This window comes from Macrobrachium rosenbergii, chromosome 12 (genome assembly GCF_040412425.1).
Source record: "Macrobrachium rosenbergii isolate ZJJX-2024 chromosome 12, ASM4041242v1, whole genome shotgun sequence".
NCBI lineage: Eukaryota > Metazoa > Arthropoda > Malacostraca > Decapoda > Palaemonidae > Macrobrachium > Macrobrachium rosenbergii.
This window is the reverse complement of record NC_089752.1, coordinates 17,048,571-17,067,363: the sequence shown is the minus strand read 5'-3', so window position 1 is coordinate 17,067,363 and position 18,793 is coordinate 17,048,571. Positions and strand designations below refer to the sequence as shown.

The following is an 18,793-nucleotide window of genomic DNA, read 5'->3' as shown; positions in this document are numbered from 1 at the left end:
TCTGATAGTACTGGATGTAAGCTAGTTTTTTTAATAAAGAAAAACTAAACACCACAACTAATGATGGGTCATAACTTCAGAGTTAGACAAGTATTGCTTGTGAATATTTTAATACAGACAGCTACTGTCATATACAAAGAAAAAATGAACACTGAAAACAATTCAGAGTATTTCATTTAACTTAAATTGCTGGATTTCTGTGGGAAGATTTGGCTAGCCTTTGGAATTCAATGCCAAATAACCAATTAAGCAATCTGGACAATTACTTCATGTGCTGCAATACCAAACATATACTTATTACCATGTATATCTTAAAATCAATCAACATAAATGACATATAGTGCAATAATAATATTATCAATTGTTGCACTCTAGCACATAAAACTTTTATTCAAGTCAATCCAGTGACAAATCAGAGGGTGTTTCCAAACCATGGCTGGATTTGTTTGCCATCAATGGAAGATGAGTAAACAACCTAGAACTCTGCTGTACATTTTTCAAACAAGGATTTTCTATTATCTGTACTGCTTATGTCAACTGGTTTCAACTGAAATAGTTTTCCTGATTACTGCTTGATTTTTAACCAGACTGCATATGATAGCCTACTCTTCTCACAAACATCCTCCAATTTAAATGAAATGCACTAAATAATTTTTTATTTTGTTTTTTTATTCATACAAAATAATAATCTATTACTGTGGTTTTATCTCAAATCATTCACACAAAATACTTCTCCACCTCTAACCTGCCTCACCTGGGTAGGATAGTCAAGGTTATAGAAGCCTAGTTTGTACACAAACAAAAGGAAAATGAAAGTGGTTTCCAGTGTATAAAAACTTCTAATATCTTTTTCAAAAGTTCTGGCAGGAAAATGTGGGAGTTGTGGAAGCTCCCAATATTTCCATAAATTGTTTACCACCATTGTCATTTCCAAAAAACTGCAGCAAATAAAAAAATAAAAAACTGATAACAACAACTAAGCAAAAAACACACAATGCTTGCCAGTATAAAATTACACTCCTTTCACAGCCAACACAACAACAATGGAACACTCTTATTGTTACTTACATGTTTACTACCATATGCAAACTGAACCTTGACAACAACTGGAACTCCTTTACTTGGTTTGAGCAGTGCAAAAGGTGTTCTTCCAGCTGCAAGTGCTCGATGCATTGCCTTGGTGTCTATGGGCTCAATTAAAATCCCACTTTTTATCTGAAAATTTAAAAAAAAATTTGCAATCATCAACAGTAAAATTTTAAAACAAACATTTAAAGGGGGGAGGACAAGTTAATTTTTATGTGACTGCTTCATTTTTCTTCTTATCATAAAGATAAGTAAAGACCAACCTTGATAGGGAAATGTAACTTTTAGCCAATTTCAATTAGCTCTTAACACTGAATCATTTTATGGTGGTCACATGGCTACGGAAATTCGTAAATATGTATTTTTAAAAAAAGTATTTTTTTGTAGTCAAGCATTCTTCTGTATTTGTGAGGGGTATTCAATATAGAGAAAGATATATGGGAAAAAGTGAAGGTTACCAAGATATCAGAACTGTAAAAGAAACAAACAGAAGAGTCTAGGGTGGAATAATAAATAGAATATACAGAAAATGACTAAGGATGACAAAGTCAAGTTCTCGAAAGGTAAAAATATACAAAAATATGAAAGATACCTCAAAATGCAAGAGCACTATATCATTATTCAATGATGTTCTCAAACCCTTACACTACATACTGAATTATACACCGTACTTACATTAGGTTTTTGCTTCATCTTCTTTTGCTTCATGAATGATTCACTTCCACTTATCTGAGAAGAAATAGAAAATAATTAACATCTTCCACTTTACCATAATATTTTCTGGATGTGAAGAATTTCAGTTCAATTATATAAAACTTATTTACTTGTTGTATTGAAGGATGACAGTACATAAGTTGACAGTTCTCAAAGGAAAAAAATATCAGCAAAAAGGGATAAACATCAAACTTCAAGATCACAAAATCTGCAGAACAGTACATAAAGAATTCTCTGTCTCAACGAACCTCTTGAAAAGTCTTGTCTCCATTAGGTAACTGAATAATCCGAACATTGCCAATCTTTCGTTTCTTGAACAACGAATTATTGCCCAGCATACGTGGTCCATTGTCAGGAAGTATCTTTGCTCCATGTATGCCCCGCACACCATGTTTATATTCCTCATGCTGTCTTAGCTGTGCTCTTCTAGAAAACGCACTGTCACAGTAATTACATTTGTACTTTTCAGTTGTATTAGGAAAACTGACGCTTCCATCTGTATGTGACTGGAAAAACAATTGAATCGTTATATAATCTGATGATATTGCTCTATGGGGTTTCTTGTGTTTCATAAATATAGTCTTGGATAATGTAAACCATAAACACAAATGGGCATACTCAAACACAATAAATGCTCCATTACTTGTTCAAGCAATATCAAAATCTCAACCTTCCCAGTCAATCTACCAATATTCAAGTACCCAAAAATTTGTTTCTACGGACAAAATGAAAAACCTTGAAAAAGTCATGAAAATGAAAAATAAATATGACCATGATTCTGACCCATAGCTGGTTTCTCTGCAAATTACACACTATCACATCTTAAATATTAGTTCATTCAGTTCTAAAAAATGTTAGTTCCTATAGGTAGATGTTTTTATCTGAGACTCTTGTAAGTAGTAACAAGTCAAAGGTTGAGTTTTTAATACCGGGGTTTGATGGCCCTGACTTTATTTATCGTCATAACATCCCACATGCGCATGGTATGGCTGTATACGGTAAGTCTGAACGACCCATTTATCGTTAGGAAAATTTGAAGTGGAGTTGCCATGAAGTTCTTTGTTTTAAAATGTTGAGTAATTTCCACAATGTATACATATTTGCTGTTTACCACACCAAATATCAACAATTTTATATATGACTGTCTCTTAGGTATTGCTCATAAGGCCTCAATGCAACCTGTTTTAGGTCATTTGTGCTTCCTTTACTAGAATACTGTTCTCCGGTGCGGATGTCTGCTTCTGCCAGATTTATCTCTTCTAGATAGAGTGATTTGTGGTGTTAGGTTTCTGTTTCCTAATAATAGCAGTTATGACTTGAACCATTGATGGATGGTCTCTTGTTTGTCACTTTTTTATAAGCTGTGTTTCAACAGAGATCATTCACATTCCACAATTGATCCCTGATCCCCTTTATCTGCCAAGAGTAACTGGATTCGCTGAACAGCAGCACAAATAGCCACTAAATGTGCCTTGCTGTCAAACTTCTCAGTTCCAGAGGTCCTTTATTCCTCACACCGCTGGACTGTGGAAAAGCCTCCGAAATGTTGTGCAACTGGAACTTCAAAAGTTCAAGTGAAGATGCAATGCATTACTACCCTAACACCATTTGCCTTGCATTTTAATACATTTTTATCTGTTTATTAATTTATTTTTTCTTTTTTAATAAGTGGGATATCTTCTTTATGTATTTCCCTTTGCCTCCTCTTACTCTTCCTAATGAACACCATATTCTCTGGAAGCTTGAACTTCAAGTCAATGGCCCCTGTGGGCTTGTTCCATATGAATAGGCTTCATCTTATGAATAATATAATAATGACTGAAAAATAACAGATTTTTGAAGTAGTTTGTATTTTTCCTAGGTATATAAACCAAGACTTTTTATGTGGGGAGTCTTCTTTGCAAATGCATGAACTGGCTATACACTTGGAAAAGAGTACAAAATGGTGGACATGGGGGTGTAAGTGGAGGAATATCCCCATTTCCTCCTTTGGCCACAGGGATAAAGAAGGGTGGCTGAGGTGCATCAAGGTCATAAAAGCTTTGGTTTGTATATCTAGATAAAATTTTTAAAAATACAAACTGCTTCAAAAATCTTTGTTCCTACAGGGATACAAACTACTGCATTGCCTTTTATGTGGTGTTTACCCTTCAAGAGGGGCTAGTACTTGCAACTGACTGGAATTGGATTTGATCCAGAAATGCCATGCTCCAGTTACACCCGCAATTAAGGATGACACGACTCCTTATCCTCATTCCTGTCTAACATAAGGGTTGGAATCGAATGGAATACAAAATTTAGGCCAAAGTCAAAGTACTGGGACCTATGAGGTCATTCAGCACTGAAAGGGAAATTGAGAGTAAAAAGGTTTTAAAGGTGCAAAAGGGGGAAAGCCTCGCAAGTTGCACTAAGAAACAATTATGGGAGAGGGTGCAAATTAAGATGGAAGAAAGAGGATATGAACAGTTAGTTATAAATGATTTGTTTAACCAGACCTCTGAACTCTTTTAGGGTTCTTCTCGGGCTGGGAGAGGATATGAACAGAGGTACAGTAAAGGAAATGAAAAGGATTGCAGCTAGGGGCTGAAGGGACACTGCAAAGAACCTTAAGTAATGCCTACAGTACACTGTATAGGATCCACTGATGGCATTACAGGCAAACCCCCGGTTATTGGCGGGGGTTCCATTCCAACAGCATGACAATAAGCAAAAATCACCGATTTTCAGTTATTGGCAGCGCAGATAAGTGGAAATTGACGCCAAAAATCAAAGATTTTCTTCGCTAGACAAGCACCAAAAAAACCGGATCACCGATAACCGGGGACTGCCTGTACTCCCCTGCAGGGGCCAAAAGGGTTGTCCAGAGTAATAGGGCCCTGAAGGAAATGGCATGTGCAGGTCTCTCTGAACAAGAATTATCCTTCTTAGTAGGTAGTAAAGGAATGTATGCTGGAAAGAAATATCTAGAAGGATTCAGTGGCATCCCTGGTGGAGTGTCCCCCCCAACAACACCAGCGAATGTTTTTGTTCTTCCTCCTACATTTTCCAAACTCATACCATTGAGGAGAAGAATGAACATATGTGACTCCCCTGCAATAAGCTTATTTGGGTCTACTGAGGTAGGAGACCTGAAGCAACCACAAGGTTGATCAAGTCCCCACACTGTCGTTGCTCATGTTTCACCTCTAGTTAGACAATGCACCAAGGACACTAAAGCCAACACAAAAGCAACAGAAGGCAACAGAAATAAAAGCCAAATTAAAAACCTTAAGATTGGCCAATTTAAAAATAAATATATATATACATCAATGGAAAGAGGGAGATATGCAAATGCACACGATATAAAAAAAAAATCTTAAAAATTTCTGTACCTTTCATGGGAAGTTGAAAGTCAATATTTCCAGGACACTCATAAAAATATGCTAATTTTACCAAGTTATAGGTGTTTTTTTATTCTGTAAAATTACAGTTACAGCTCATATGATATCATAACAGATAGGAAATAAAATCAGTAATAAATTCTGATTATATTCATGGTGCAATATTTATGAGATGTACTGAAATGGGAAGATGCAGTACCTTTTAGTGAGTTATACATATTTTCCTAATATTTCTTGTACTTTCCTTTGCAAAATTACAATTTTAGCTATCATACTATTATAAAAGATAAGAACTACAACCAACAGTAATCCCCGGGTATATTTATGAGTAAATATATACAAGATGTCCTCGGACAGGGAGGTGCAGTACATTTCCCCATGAAATCCCAAGTCACAGTGATCTCCCCCTATTCTGTTCTGAGGTGCTAGTGTTGCCATAAGTCATTCATGACCCATTCAAGTGATTTGAACATCTTTCCCGCAAAATTTGTTCAACTGCACGGCACGCAATGCAGTATAGATTCTCACCAGATCAAATGTCCAGAGGTATTACTATGCCTCACATGATCACATCTGGCCTGTAAGGGTTACAAAGGTAGCAACAAGCTACTCATCCAAATCCATAGTCATCAAAGGAGAGATGTGGTATGTCTGTTCTCATTATTGGCCAAAGAAAAAGTGACGATGGTGTGAGTTGAGTGGGGATGGAGTTAGTCCACCACTCACACAACCCATCTCCGTAATGGCGTATCCTTGTTTCCAAGATCAAGCTGGTTCTTGCATGTGTGCAGAAAACCCTTCACATAAAAGGTAACAGTTTGTATCACCTTTGGAACAAATATACAGTATAACAATACTGCACTATGTTATAATGAATTAATGGCAATAAAAATACTGTACTAGAGAGAGAGAGGGGCTGGGGAGCATAGTAAGTGCACAGTTTACCTTAATGCAATGCATATGTGTATGAATACACACATACACAGGCTAGCCTAAAAGTTATTTGCAGAATTGGCTGATTAGTAATTAAAAAAGAAAAAACCCTCTTCATGGGAAATGAAAAGCAAATGGATTCAGCATTTCTTTAAGAAATAAAAATTCTTTCTCTCTCCCTCCTGATACGTGATTTATGGGAAGCTGGAAGAAAATGTGATGGTTTCTTCAGAGTTCCTGCTGTTTAAATACCAGACGAAAGGAAATTTATGGTACTGGGATTTTCTTTTCCTTTGGTACTGGGGTATTTGTGTGGGATCTGTCTTACTCTTTTTTGCTCAGGAGGATCTACTTTTTATCTATATTCCTACCCCAAGCTGCATTTCACCATTACCATTCATTATCTTCATGAACCTCTGGCTGAGTGAATCTCTTATCACTATCTTACTTACCAGCTTCCTTCCATTGCGGTCATCCTTGTTTATCAGATTTTTTTTTTTTCTTATTCACGGGTATTGATTGTACATCTGCTCAGGTTGCATACATATTTACCTTAGCAGGATGACAAAAAATTTTTCCCATACTTCTCTATCATTATGTTAAACTATCTCAATTACATAAATACCTTTAGTTCAAGTATACAATTGTTAAATGTGTTGTCCAATATATAACTGCACAGTATTGTGACTAGAACTATATTAATTTTAAAAAGCTTGTCTCTTAACCAGTCATCCTGGCTGCATAATTGATTTATGCATTGCAGTGACATGAGGGGTTACCCCATTAATAGAATATCAACTCATTATAATTTACCTTTGCTTTATGACACTGTAGATTTGATGCCTGATTGAAGCCCCGTCCACAAATGTCACACTTGTAAGGTCTCTCATTTGTGTGAGTAAATAAGTGATTTTTTAAATTACCTGAAACAAAATGTTATTTTTTACTATCAACACTCATCAAAAATAGAACAAAGAAATTAAAGAACACCTACTGTGTGCAGGTTTCTTAAGCCCTGCCTTTTTATGAATAGGTTAACAGTATAATACTACTTAAAAAATATGAAAACAACCAAATTTTTAAGCTCAGTAAATGACACATAACTTCTATGATAACACACTGAACTTTAAGTAATTCATAAACCAAAAACAGTTTTATTTAGATTCACACAAAAGACAAATGAAGACATACAGTAAAACCTCACTTTTATGGACCTGGAACCAATGGACATTGGATTTAACGGACAAAATCCGGCCAAGGGTATTGGCTGTTGTTGTTTACGTTTACTCATGCACTAACCTCAGCATTGGTGCGAAATTGGAACTTACCGTGCATTTCCGTGTATAAGACAACCTATAGAAAAGTCAAGGTCGAAAATTATGGCAAATTTTCATGAATTTACCTCATATCTGTAGTATATGACAACTGCTAAATTACAAAACCATCTATGTATAGGCTAGCTTTTGCAACAACAGGTATCTTATGATATACTGGTTATGTAAAGATGCTATTATTACAAATGCTGTTTTCCTTATTGTATCCCTAGAAATTCAAAATAAACGAAATAACAAGGCCGATTCTATATCATATTTTTCCTACACACGTCGCCTAAAAGGGAAACCATTGTTTTGTTTACATTTCATCACCAATCACAAACCCATAACAATACAATAATGTACAATAATTATCATACATAATTATCGTTTGTGTGACTGAATTGTTCTAAACAGTTATTTACCACCAGAATGATAATGGATTTTTAATGAAAAATTAATATTATGTTATCCAAAATATTATTACTACCATTAAAATTTCTGAAAGTTACCAAAAGATAAAGGTTAATGTGAATGCAACCATAACTTGGTGTTTACATTTTGTTAGCTGGCCTCGCGTAGATAAAAGTTTATTTCAGTGATATGGAATTATTCCTCAAATAGGCTATATATTATGAAGATATGCCAATAATATATAAGGTAAAAAGGGTTTTATTTCCTTTATTATCAGTTTATTTCATAATGTGAATCTTTTCAAGTATGTCGGTGGTTATCGCACCTAGGCTGAGGCTAGCCTACCAATAAACATCACTTAAGACAAAAAAAAAAAATTGCTTCACTTCAACAGACAGTCAGCTTTAACAGACGACCTTCCCCCGCCCCCCACTATTAGCCCATTAAAGCGAGGTTTCACTGTGTTACAGTTAATTTATTCTAAATTACAACAAATCCACATTAAACATACCTTTTTGATGAAAAGCCTTCCCACAAATATGGCACTGATGCTGTTTATCTTCTGTATGTGTCTTTTTGTGAGATATCAAAGTGGAAACTCTACTGAATGTCTTCTTACAAAGATCACATACATAGGGTCTTGACTGCAAAGTTAGCCAAATTTCGGTTAAATAGGAATAAAGTATACAAAGTACAAAATCAGGAAAAACACAAACCCATAAACTGATGTTCTGTGAAAAAATATTGATACAATACTCAATTTTCATTGTTTACATCCTGTACAACTTATTTCATCCTTTCTAGTATTCACTCTTCCTTAACAATTTCTCTTACAAAATATTCAAAGCAATAACTGGAAAAAATTTTTATCTGAACAGTAAGTTTTATCAAAGCTAAGAAGTATGATTAAGAAATGGATTAAGAAAATTTACCAAAAACAATAAAATGATAGTATGCCTAAAAGCTTCTAATCAGTTTTTAAACAAAAACAACAAACTCACTTTGCCTTACCTCTGAGTGGGTAGCTTTGTGCTGAGATAGGGTGGACATCTGTCTGAAGGCTTTTCCACAAATATTACATCGGAAATTCCTTTCATCTGTGTGAGTTGGCAAGTGCCTCATTAAGGTGTATTGGTGCATAAATTCTTTTCCACCTGTTAACAAATATAATGACAGCTTGGTTAAAAATAGTCAGTAACATAAATTTTTTTAATATTCCAAGTTTCTCAACGACAAAGTAAATTTTTTACTTTTGTTAAACATCAGATAAAAACTACTCAAAACGAGAACATTCTGAAAAGCATAAAAATTCCCAATGGCTATATCAACATCATTCATACTTATGCAGGTCCCTTTATGTAGTTAGTATTGGAATAACTATGCTATTAATAAATATACAGATTGTTTAATACAAACCATCAATCATGAAATACCTTATTCTGTATAGGAATCATTATTCTGAAAAGCATGTACCTTTTCTGTCTGGCTGGCTGGGCCCCTACACCTACACTCCTCCATTACATGACTCTGTAGCATCAACTACAGAGCAGTCCTCTCCCAGATTGTCTGTGTGCTCACAAGTTTTTCTCACTTTTACTCTTTATTCTTATTTTGACTCTGTGTCGCCTTTCTTGGTGTGTATGTTGTGTTCGAGGGAAATGAATTGTGTCTCTCTCCTGTGGGGGCTTTGACTAGGTAACCTGTCTTCCTTCTTTTTCAAGACTGGCTACATTCATAGATATTCCCTGCTTCACGTTATTAAGGCCTCATTAGCCTTCATTATACAGAATCAGATTGTGTGGATCTGTATATGGTTTTCTGTTATTTCTCACTTCCCCCAGGGATTTTCATCTCACAACAGGATGGTGAAGTAATGAGTGAAGTGAGTGTTGTTTAAGGTTTAGTTAAGTTTTGTCCCAAGGTTAGTGTTGTTTTGACCCAGATTCAAGACCTTTGCATAAGTACCAGATCTTCCAGGTAAGGCATGCAGCTAATTTTTGCCATCCTTAGACAGAGACCTTTTCTTATTGTACTCATCCTGTCAGAAACAAGTGTTTGTCACAAAAAACCTGTAACATGTAGACTGTGACTAAGACCTTTGTTGCACATTTTCACAACGAGGGCATATAACCCTGTGCTCCAAAGATTCCCAATTACATATCATTAGACTTCAGCTAAAGACTGGTCTCAGTGACATTCCTTTGCCCCCAAGCCTGAGCAATTAAGCCCCAGCCTTCAAGTTACCAACCTTACTTATTCCTCTATGGCTCTTTCCCATGTCAAGCACAGGCATTCCACCCTAACTACCACAGCCACAGGATGTGCCATGACACTGCTGTCTCCAGAAATACAACTTTCTTCACTCAAGTAAGTAGAAGGAGCAATTATAGACAGGATTAAACAGGACACTGTCCCAGCAGTTCAAGCACAAATCTGGTCTACCCTACACCGGACACAGTAGCCTGGGGCACCATCACCTTCAACACAGTTCCCTACGCCTTGGGCTGAACATCTCTCCAACACCCTGGCTGCTGTGGCAATGCCAGCCTATGCAATCATCTTCACCCACAGGACACCTTCTTGAAGGACACGACTCCATCTATGACCCAAGAGGAGCAACCTTGAACTTACTTTGGCCCTGGGCTGAGTAACAAGAACCCACCTTCCCTGCCTTCATCCTTTGGGATGGTTCTGGCAGACACCCTCCATCCCTCTTAAAGATATTTTAAACCAGACAGCCAGGAATAATCTATTCTCATCGTAGGAGGGTTCAGGCAGCTACAACTTAAGCCGCCAAAGAGGTACAGCAAGGATTGCTCACACAGTTGCAGCAGTGGGATAGATACACCATGATGAAATAACCAGAATGAGGGGGAGAAGCCATGTGTGAAGTGACTCCTTGAAAGGACATCAGTCAGAGAAGAAGAAAAGCTGGACTACCACAAGTTCTCTACTTGCAGACCGAGCAATGGTTAAAGCCTTGCCCTTTGAACATTAATACTTTCAGCTCCTCTAGTGACTCCTCTTCCCACAAGGAATCAAGCACAACTCCCTTATCCTTGACACAAAATTATATTGGAATCTGCTTCACTATACAGTACAGGGAACAGAGACAGTTAAACGTTAGAGAAAGGAGTACGCTTGTGATAAAACTTCCTCCTACCCATCAATTCAACCTCAACAGCTTTGGCTCCTCTCCAGACCAGGTAATATCGGCAAAGGAATCCTCGAGGGAAGACTTGGATTGGTCTGTGGCTTCTTCAACCTTTAACAACCCTTGTAGCCATCCAAAGAAACATTGGTGGCAGAGCTTCAGCAGATGAAGACAAACTCAGTGGCAAGAAGTATTGACCTGCCCTTGCCAAAACTGCTGTCAGCAATTTTCAGGGACATCACGTTAAGGATGGAGGGCTGGGGTACTACAAGGGGGATGATCAACCTATGGGTTCCCTTCATTTGTTTTCCTCACCAGACCAGAAGTTGAACAGGTTTTACAGAATGCAAGACTGCAATACCCAACCCAGAAAACTTTTGACAGTAATGATCACGTGGGATATCCTGGCCACCCTTCCAATGACAGCAGTCACCCTCGCTTTCAAGAACAGGATGCATTCAAACACTACAGAATCAATTTCTTTGCCAAATATCATGGGTTGACCTTCACACTAGGTATGTGTATGTAAAAATAAGAGGTTTATACACTGTTTAGACATACTAAATATAGTGCAACGCAAACTGATAAGAAAATTAAAATGCTATCATACTTACATATACCACATTCCCATATCTTTATAGTTTTTCCATCTCGTTTCATATACTTCACAAAATGGAGTCTACTGCGAGGATCATCCCGATCAACATGAGTGTATTTTTGAGTTGTACTACTTTTCAGTCCATCCAGCAATCCTCCACCTACAGCATCTCCTTTCTGTTAAAATATTATATAAATGAAAGAAATATCTGCAATCAAGTAATTCAAATATATGTTCTCTGGGACCTAACAAATCAAATTAACTCCAAGGCATAAAACTTTATGTGTGGCCTATAATATTTTTTACTGCACTCAGTTCTTTGTTTACCTACATTTGAGTAAACAAGAATAAAAAGACTAATATGACAGAAAGAAGGAATTATTACAAAATTTGTTGGACATACTTCAACAGCATCATGTGTCCTTGTCAGCTTGTGCTAAAATTTTACACTTCAAAAGTATTCTAGCAAGGTGAGGCCATGTATGATTCACTACCTGTAGTAATACACATACTATGAAGTTCCTTCCAATGCCTCATTTTTAAAGTATTATAGTACTAGAACAATTTTTAAAATACAGACACTGGATTGACACTTCATCAAACTTTAGGTAATTGTTTATTAGTAAAATATTCAGGAGTCAGGAACTTGGTAAAATTTGTGGTATTGTTAGGTGGCAGCCTGTCCAGGAAAGACCTCAGGTACAGAAGTAAAGGCAGTCCCCGGTTATTGGCAGGGGCTATGTTTCTGGCCAAGAGCCGATAACCGAAAATCGTCGATAACCTGAACATCACAGTAATTATGGTAATAAATGGCATTTACGATGCCGTAGGCACTGATAAATCGCTTAACAGCGCCAAAAGTCACTTAATGACGCCAATCAACCACTACCGACGCCGTTAAACCGCTTACCAGTGCTAAAAATCCCTTACCAGCACCAAAAATCTGGCCAACAAAGTTGTTAGCCAAGCGTTGTAAAACAAAACGCCATTAACCAATGCCGTCGATAAGCAGGGACTGCCTGTACTTAGGTTCCAACTTATTTTATAACCTGTGTGAGTCAATGGGTAGTGTCCTGGCCTTGCATTTGAGAGATTGGGGTCGATCCTCATTTTACATAACGATGATTTTGGTTGAGTCAAGCCTAGAGGCTCACACTAAGCCTATTATTCACTTCAACACCATACCATCACTTACCTACCACCATTGTCAAGGGCATTTTCTGGACACAAAGCCAGTGGAATATACTGTATTCCAGAGTACCAACCATCTCCTTTAATGTCTTTTCGCATTTACAACTGATACAAAATAAAGTATGAGAGTCCTTCCTCAATCTTCTAGTACTGTAGTTTTGTGCTAAATATAGTAGACTGACACAAATTCAGTTCATTTTCAGCTTAGACGAGTGATACATTCCTTGTCATATCTTTCACAATAAAAAAAAGTGTTCTGTATGATCATGCAACAAAAATGCAGGAATATGTAGCCATTAATATGTATGCATAACTTGTTGCATGGATTCATAAAGTTATTGGTGATCCGGTTTTTTGGCTCGTCTAGCAACGAAAATCGGTGTCGATAACCAAAAATCTACAATTTTCACTTATCATCACGCCGTCGGAATGGAACCCCTGCCGATAACTGGGGACTGCCTATATTATGCTTTCTGAGAAACATTAATGTACCTTGTTTTCTGTGGTGCATGTAGTTTGTGGTTATGCTTAACATCAGAAGTAGAAGTAATCACAGTAAATATTGGAATAATGGTAGGAAATAGTTGGGAGGTGGCTATGCTGGCAAGAGGAAATGTAAAATTATGCTGTGTTCAGATTTCATTCACATACTGTAGACCCTCTCCATCATCATCATCATCATCCTTCCCTTGCAAAGGGTATACATCAGAGACCCACATACAATGGGCAAACAATCTATGATTACACATTCAGTCTTATTTATTTGGTTGTAAACTCATGGAATTATTCATTCTTATATCAAATACAAAAATAGGAATCATTTTCTTGATACAGCACATAGCTTATCCTTCATCTTCATATGTCTTAATATATTAAGATGTCTGTTTTTTAGTTTTAGAAATCAATATCTGCAAAAAAGATTTGACAGGTCATATCTCAAAGGAAGGTTTTTTGTTCTTTAGGTAACTTCTTTCTTAGTTTTTATTAATTACAAAGGTAAACATATCACCAGAAAGACTAAAAAATACATTGTCTGATGAACACTTTTTATATTTTGCAAAGCCCCTTTTAAATCAATATTTATTGTTCTGACAAAATTTAAGATAAATTAGTTTTGGGGGATATATTAATAAAATAATAATGTGGCTTCTAAAACTTATTTTATGAATACATGAAAAAAGCAATGAAATGTCTTTATTAGTTTTGGAGTTTTCAAAGTAGTTTTTTCAAAATGCTAACGACTTCAAATTTTAGTATGGCACCAAAGGAACATACCTATACAATATACTGTGTATGTGTACTGTAGGTTAGTTGTTAGTTATAAATGATTTGTTTAACCAGACAAATCATTTATAACTAACTAACTAACCTACAGTACACATACACTGTGTACTGTAGGAACATGCCTATGCAATATACTGTGTATAGAAACTGCCTGAATCCCTGCACTATTTAAAACATGGCAGCACCTCCCCTGAAAGTGCATTTCATAATAAAATTGCCAAAGCCATCATTCAAAAATCCTGAAACAGTATAAATAAATCTGCATGTGTTGCATGTACTAAACTATTATAACATGTCTGATAAAGTACTATTTAACTAAAGTTATTAAAATAACACAAACAACTATAATCTTTCATTTTTTCATTTGTTCTCATGATTCACCCAACTTTGAGAAATAAGCAATACACATACCTCATCAGAAGACTGTGGGGATTCTTTTTTTCTTGGTGAAGAAGCTTTCACTCTTATTTGTATGGTTGATGTTTTAGCATCAACTACTCCTGGTTCCTTTTTGATGGGGATTGGCTCATCAGAAAGGGGATCAATATCTTCAATAACCTGACAAAAATCAATTTACCTCTTCATTAGGAGTTTAAAAACTATAGAAGACACAATGGTGATCAAGCACCTGAGATTTATACAATATCAGTTTCACCGACATGTAAAAGAAATTAAATAAAAATAATGATTGGAAAGCTAAAACTAGGTTGACAGGCTAGATTTAAATATTTATTTCTCTCCAGTTCTTGCCTTATTCCTCCTGTGGTTGCATAATCATAATCTTATGGGTCATCAAGTTTATTTGTCCTCTATTTTGGTAATACTACTACTATTGCTCTATCAAGTATTACTCCTCATTGTCAGTATACAACTCATGATTTTAACCTGTGGAGTGCTCAATTATTCTCTTTTTCTCCTATCATAAGCCTTTAAAAATACCATTCCCAAATTATTGATGGCGTCTACAAAGTGTAATTTTTTCTTCATATAAAACAGTAGACATGGACTGTAACTCTTCTACTATAACTTGATAAAACCCTGTTCAGATGATGAATTAAAGTCAAGTTTGCTATAGCTGGTTACAAGACCCTGAGCAAAACATACCTCTGTTGTAACATGATCATGAAGTCGACCCGTCTCATCCAGGAATTGACTTGGCACAGCAATAACTTCTCCATTACTGGACAAAATGTGTGTTTTATCCCCTGATATTATCTGTCCACCAGAATCCATCATGGCATCCTCCGTTGCCATAATAATGTGGTTTGCCTCATTGTCAATTATTTCATCACTATTGAATTTTACAGCAAAAATTTTGCTATCTTCATGCATGATTTCTTCTGATTCAGACGTTAAAATCTGAGTAGCATCTAGTATCTTTGTTGAATTACCTTTCTCTTCTGAGGCAGCTATTATGTGAGGCACATCTGGTGTGGAAATAATGTGCGATATACCGCCATCAATTTGCGATTCCTGTTCTTGTTTACATTTCAGTTCACTAAATTTTACATTTGCTGTACTCACAATAGAACTATTTACACTAGTATTTACAGGTACACATTTTGATGTTGCAATAACATGACTAATGGCATCAGTTCCATTGGTCACTGTAGAAGTCATCAAGTGTTCTGGTTCCTCTGATTCTTCCGTTATCATGTGCATTCCCTCTACGACAGAAAAACTTTCCACAACACCATCCATTTTTAGGAATCTATAAAGAAAAAGTAGGAACAAACTTATTAAATAAAATGGTAATGAATAACATTATAAACAATAACTCTAAACAAATTACTAATATCCATTTAACAAGATTAACATATGGAACAGTAATAGGTAAACAAGCTCTTCAATTTTGAGGGATTAAATCATTTTTCAAGCTTTCCTAATGGTCTCATCATATCAGAGCTAGTGCAGAATTCTCAAATACTCACTACATGGTTGCTTAAATTAAAGCAACCTTGTCTCTCTTATTAGTACGTATCCTCCTTCCGCTTCTTCTTTCGATTTTATTAGTCCCACTGTATAGCAGGGTCGGCCGCTCAAGTCAACTTTATCTATTTCTATTCCAAGCATCTTCTTCCCCCAGTCCCACCCCACCCATATCCCTCCTCACCACATCTATCCATCTGATCTGCTGACGCCTCACACTCCTCCTCCCCATCACTAGCATGTTCTTAGCTCTCTTGATTGGTTCCACCTGGTCTCTTCTTATTACATGGCCATAGTATCTCAGATGAGCTTCCCTAGCCTTCTCCTTTACATTACATATACCACACATTCTTCTTATACCTTGACTCTCCCTCCTTTCCAGTAGTGATATTCCAGCAATCCATCTCACCATCCTCATCTCGGTTCTTTCCAACAGTCCCTCCTCTTTCCTCTTAAGTGCCCAGGTTTCTGCCCCAAATAATGGTAAGGCCTGATAACTATCATACATCTTCATTTTGAGCTTTAATGGCATTTTATTGTCTAAAACAACTCCAGTTACTTCTCTCCATTTTTGCCATGCCTCTTTCACTCTCTGTCTCACTGTTTTCTCATTACCTCCTTCTTCTCGTATTATTGATTCGAAATAGTTAAACTCATTGTTCTGCTTTAGCACTGTACCATCTTCCACTTGAATGTTTACTTATTCATGACCTTCTCTACTACTAGTCATTAGCTCTGTCTTTCCAGTGTATTTCTCTTGTTAACTGTAACATTATCTGATTCAAGATTTTTTATTTTATTACACAAAAACAAAACAATTTTAAAATGACAAATTTTTTAAGTAATTTGTATTTTTCCTAACATACAAACCTGAGGTCTTTACACATGGGGATTAACTTTCAGCGAGCTGGAAATCCGGCCATTAAACTTTTGCAAGGTGGTTATGGTAATAGCTACCAATGGTAGGGGTGGAAGAACCACCCACCAAGTTGGTGTGCATTCAGTTCTATGCAGTTTACCTTTGGCCCAAGTAAGAGAATGAGGGGTGGTAAGAGGTGGGCTCTTTTATGTAGAGCCGTCAGGTTAGTATGTTAGTAAAATACAAATTACTTTAAAAATTTATTGTTTGTTCCTACACAAATACAAACCCTCGGTCTTTCTTTACATATGGAAGACTTACTTTTGGAGGGAGGATTCTAAGTAAACCTATGAACTGACTGGTAGTTCAGCTCACCTGGGTACTGTCTTCCTGGTCATGAAAAAGCAAAGGAAGGAAACCAAACCTCATATCTATTGAACAAGAGAGATGTTCAATCATCAGACTTCTGGGCATTTTGAATTAAAGGAATGTAATATCCTTGATTCAAAAAGGTTTGGATGAACCCACAGTGTTGGAGACTATAAAGCTAAGAATAACCAACTGGTTTGCTCACAGTCAGTCCCTATCTCCCCTTGCAGCTAGATTATAGACAGGATACACAGTCATCTAGATTACCTGCATGCACACCCGTCCAGCACATAACGGCTCATTCACTGGTTCTCTGCCCACCGAAAGAGGAAGGCAGACAGGAGAAAGGGAGACCCACACGCACTTTCTCCCTGCAGCCACACACCATAGGCGAAATGTAACCTGTCCCTCAAGAGCTTGGTGAACAACATGACTTGTTGAGCATCCACCATCAGATCCAAGGAAAAGGAGCCCAAGGATCTGTGGGCAATGTCCCAAGGTAAAAGGAGATGAATGTGATCTGCACGATTACATTCCATCCTAGTACTTGACCGACAAGTTCTTCCTGAACGCGATGGACAGACCGATGCCCCTGGCCTTGAAAGATCTGGCCTGAAATGTACTGATGTCCACCAGAAGTTGCCGAGTACACTCATTTGATCATCTCACTAGTCAGAGAAATGACAATTTAGACACTGTTTCTTGGCCAACTCGAAGCTAACGAACGAGTTGTTGGCATTAGGCTGAAAGTCTAGTCTTTACTGAGGCAACATAGACATCATACTGTCATTGGAACCACAGGACCATAGAAGTAGGATGATTCACATCGCTGATCACCTCCAAAATGTAGAATGATGAAAGGCGTAAGCTTTCTGATGTAAACGGATACCAAAGATGTCTTGCTCTATTCAAGGGTGCGAGAAGACAGGGCAGAACAGCATCAACTTTGGTAAGCCAAGACAAGAAGGACTATGATCAGTCTTCTTCAGAGGCCGAACGAATTTCTGGAAATCAAGGTGCCAAGATCAACTGTCCTTATCTCCTGACTTCAGTGAATGAATTGTTGTAATTACATCCATCTTGCTTGGGATGTGTCTGTTGGCCAATGAATGTTCTTCTGTCTACTCGTGTACATGCACTGCAATAGAGTAGATGAAAGGCCACAAGGACCTTTTGATTCAGACCCTGAGACTCCTCAAACTTTCTTAAGATCCAAAAACATTCTCTCCTCTTGGGTTGTGGGTCAACTGGTAATTGCAGCAGCAACAGCTACTGCTTTACTTCTTCCACTCCTCACAGAGGGAGTGTCACTACGTCAAGTCAAAAGAAATGGAGCTCCTAGACACCGTTTCTTGACTGAGTAGGAACCAAAAACAAGTTGTCAGAAGTTAGTCTGGAGGTACTGTTGACCTCCCAACGAATCAGGCAGAACGACGGGAAGTTGTAAGCCTAAGATTTTTAATCATGGATGTGAAAGATGTCTCCTAGGCTTCAACAGCATCTGAAGTTTCTAAGAAGTCACTCATCCAAGTACTGACTGGTCGCAACATTTCTAGCCATGGATGCGAA

General features: G+C 37.0%; 2 protein-coding genes across 7 annotated transcripts in view; one reads left to right on the top strand and one right to left on the bottom strand.

Moving 5' to 3' along the window:
• Positions 1 to 18,793, top strand: part of LOC136844412 (GRIP and coiled-coil domain-containing protein 2-like) — a 415,740-nt gene that overhangs the window by 221,664 nt on the left and 175,283 nt on the right. The gene's annotated exons all lie outside the window — the stretch shown is intronic.
• The window catches only part of LOC136844415 (uncharacterized), a 38,559-nt gene that overhangs the window by 14,246 nt on the left and 5,520 nt on the right, over positions 1 to 18,793 (bottom strand). Inside the window, exons 2-10 of the mRNA XM_067113588.1 lie at positions 15,172 to 15,778; positions 14,479 to 14,625; positions 11,609 to 11,768; positions 8,852 to 8,994; positions 8,352 to 8,484; positions 6,927 to 7,036; positions 2,049 to 2,306; positions 1,762 to 1,815; positions 1,069 to 1,215 (exon numbers count right to left, since the gene is read on the bottom strand). Of these exons, the coding sequence (XP_066969689.1) occupies positions 1,069 to 1,215; positions 1,762 to 1,815; positions 2,049 to 2,306; positions 6,927 to 7,036; positions 8,352 to 8,484; positions 8,852 to 8,994; positions 11,609 to 11,768; positions 14,479 to 14,625; positions 15,172 to 15,768 (1,749 nt within the window). The 5' untranslated portion in view covers positions 15,769 to 15,778. The remainder of the gene's footprint in view (positions 1 to 1,068; positions 1,216 to 1,761; positions 1,816 to 2,048; positions 2,307 to 6,926; positions 7,037 to 8,351; positions 8,485 to 8,851; positions 8,995 to 11,608; positions 11,769 to 14,478; positions 14,626 to 15,171; positions 15,779 to 18,793) is intronic.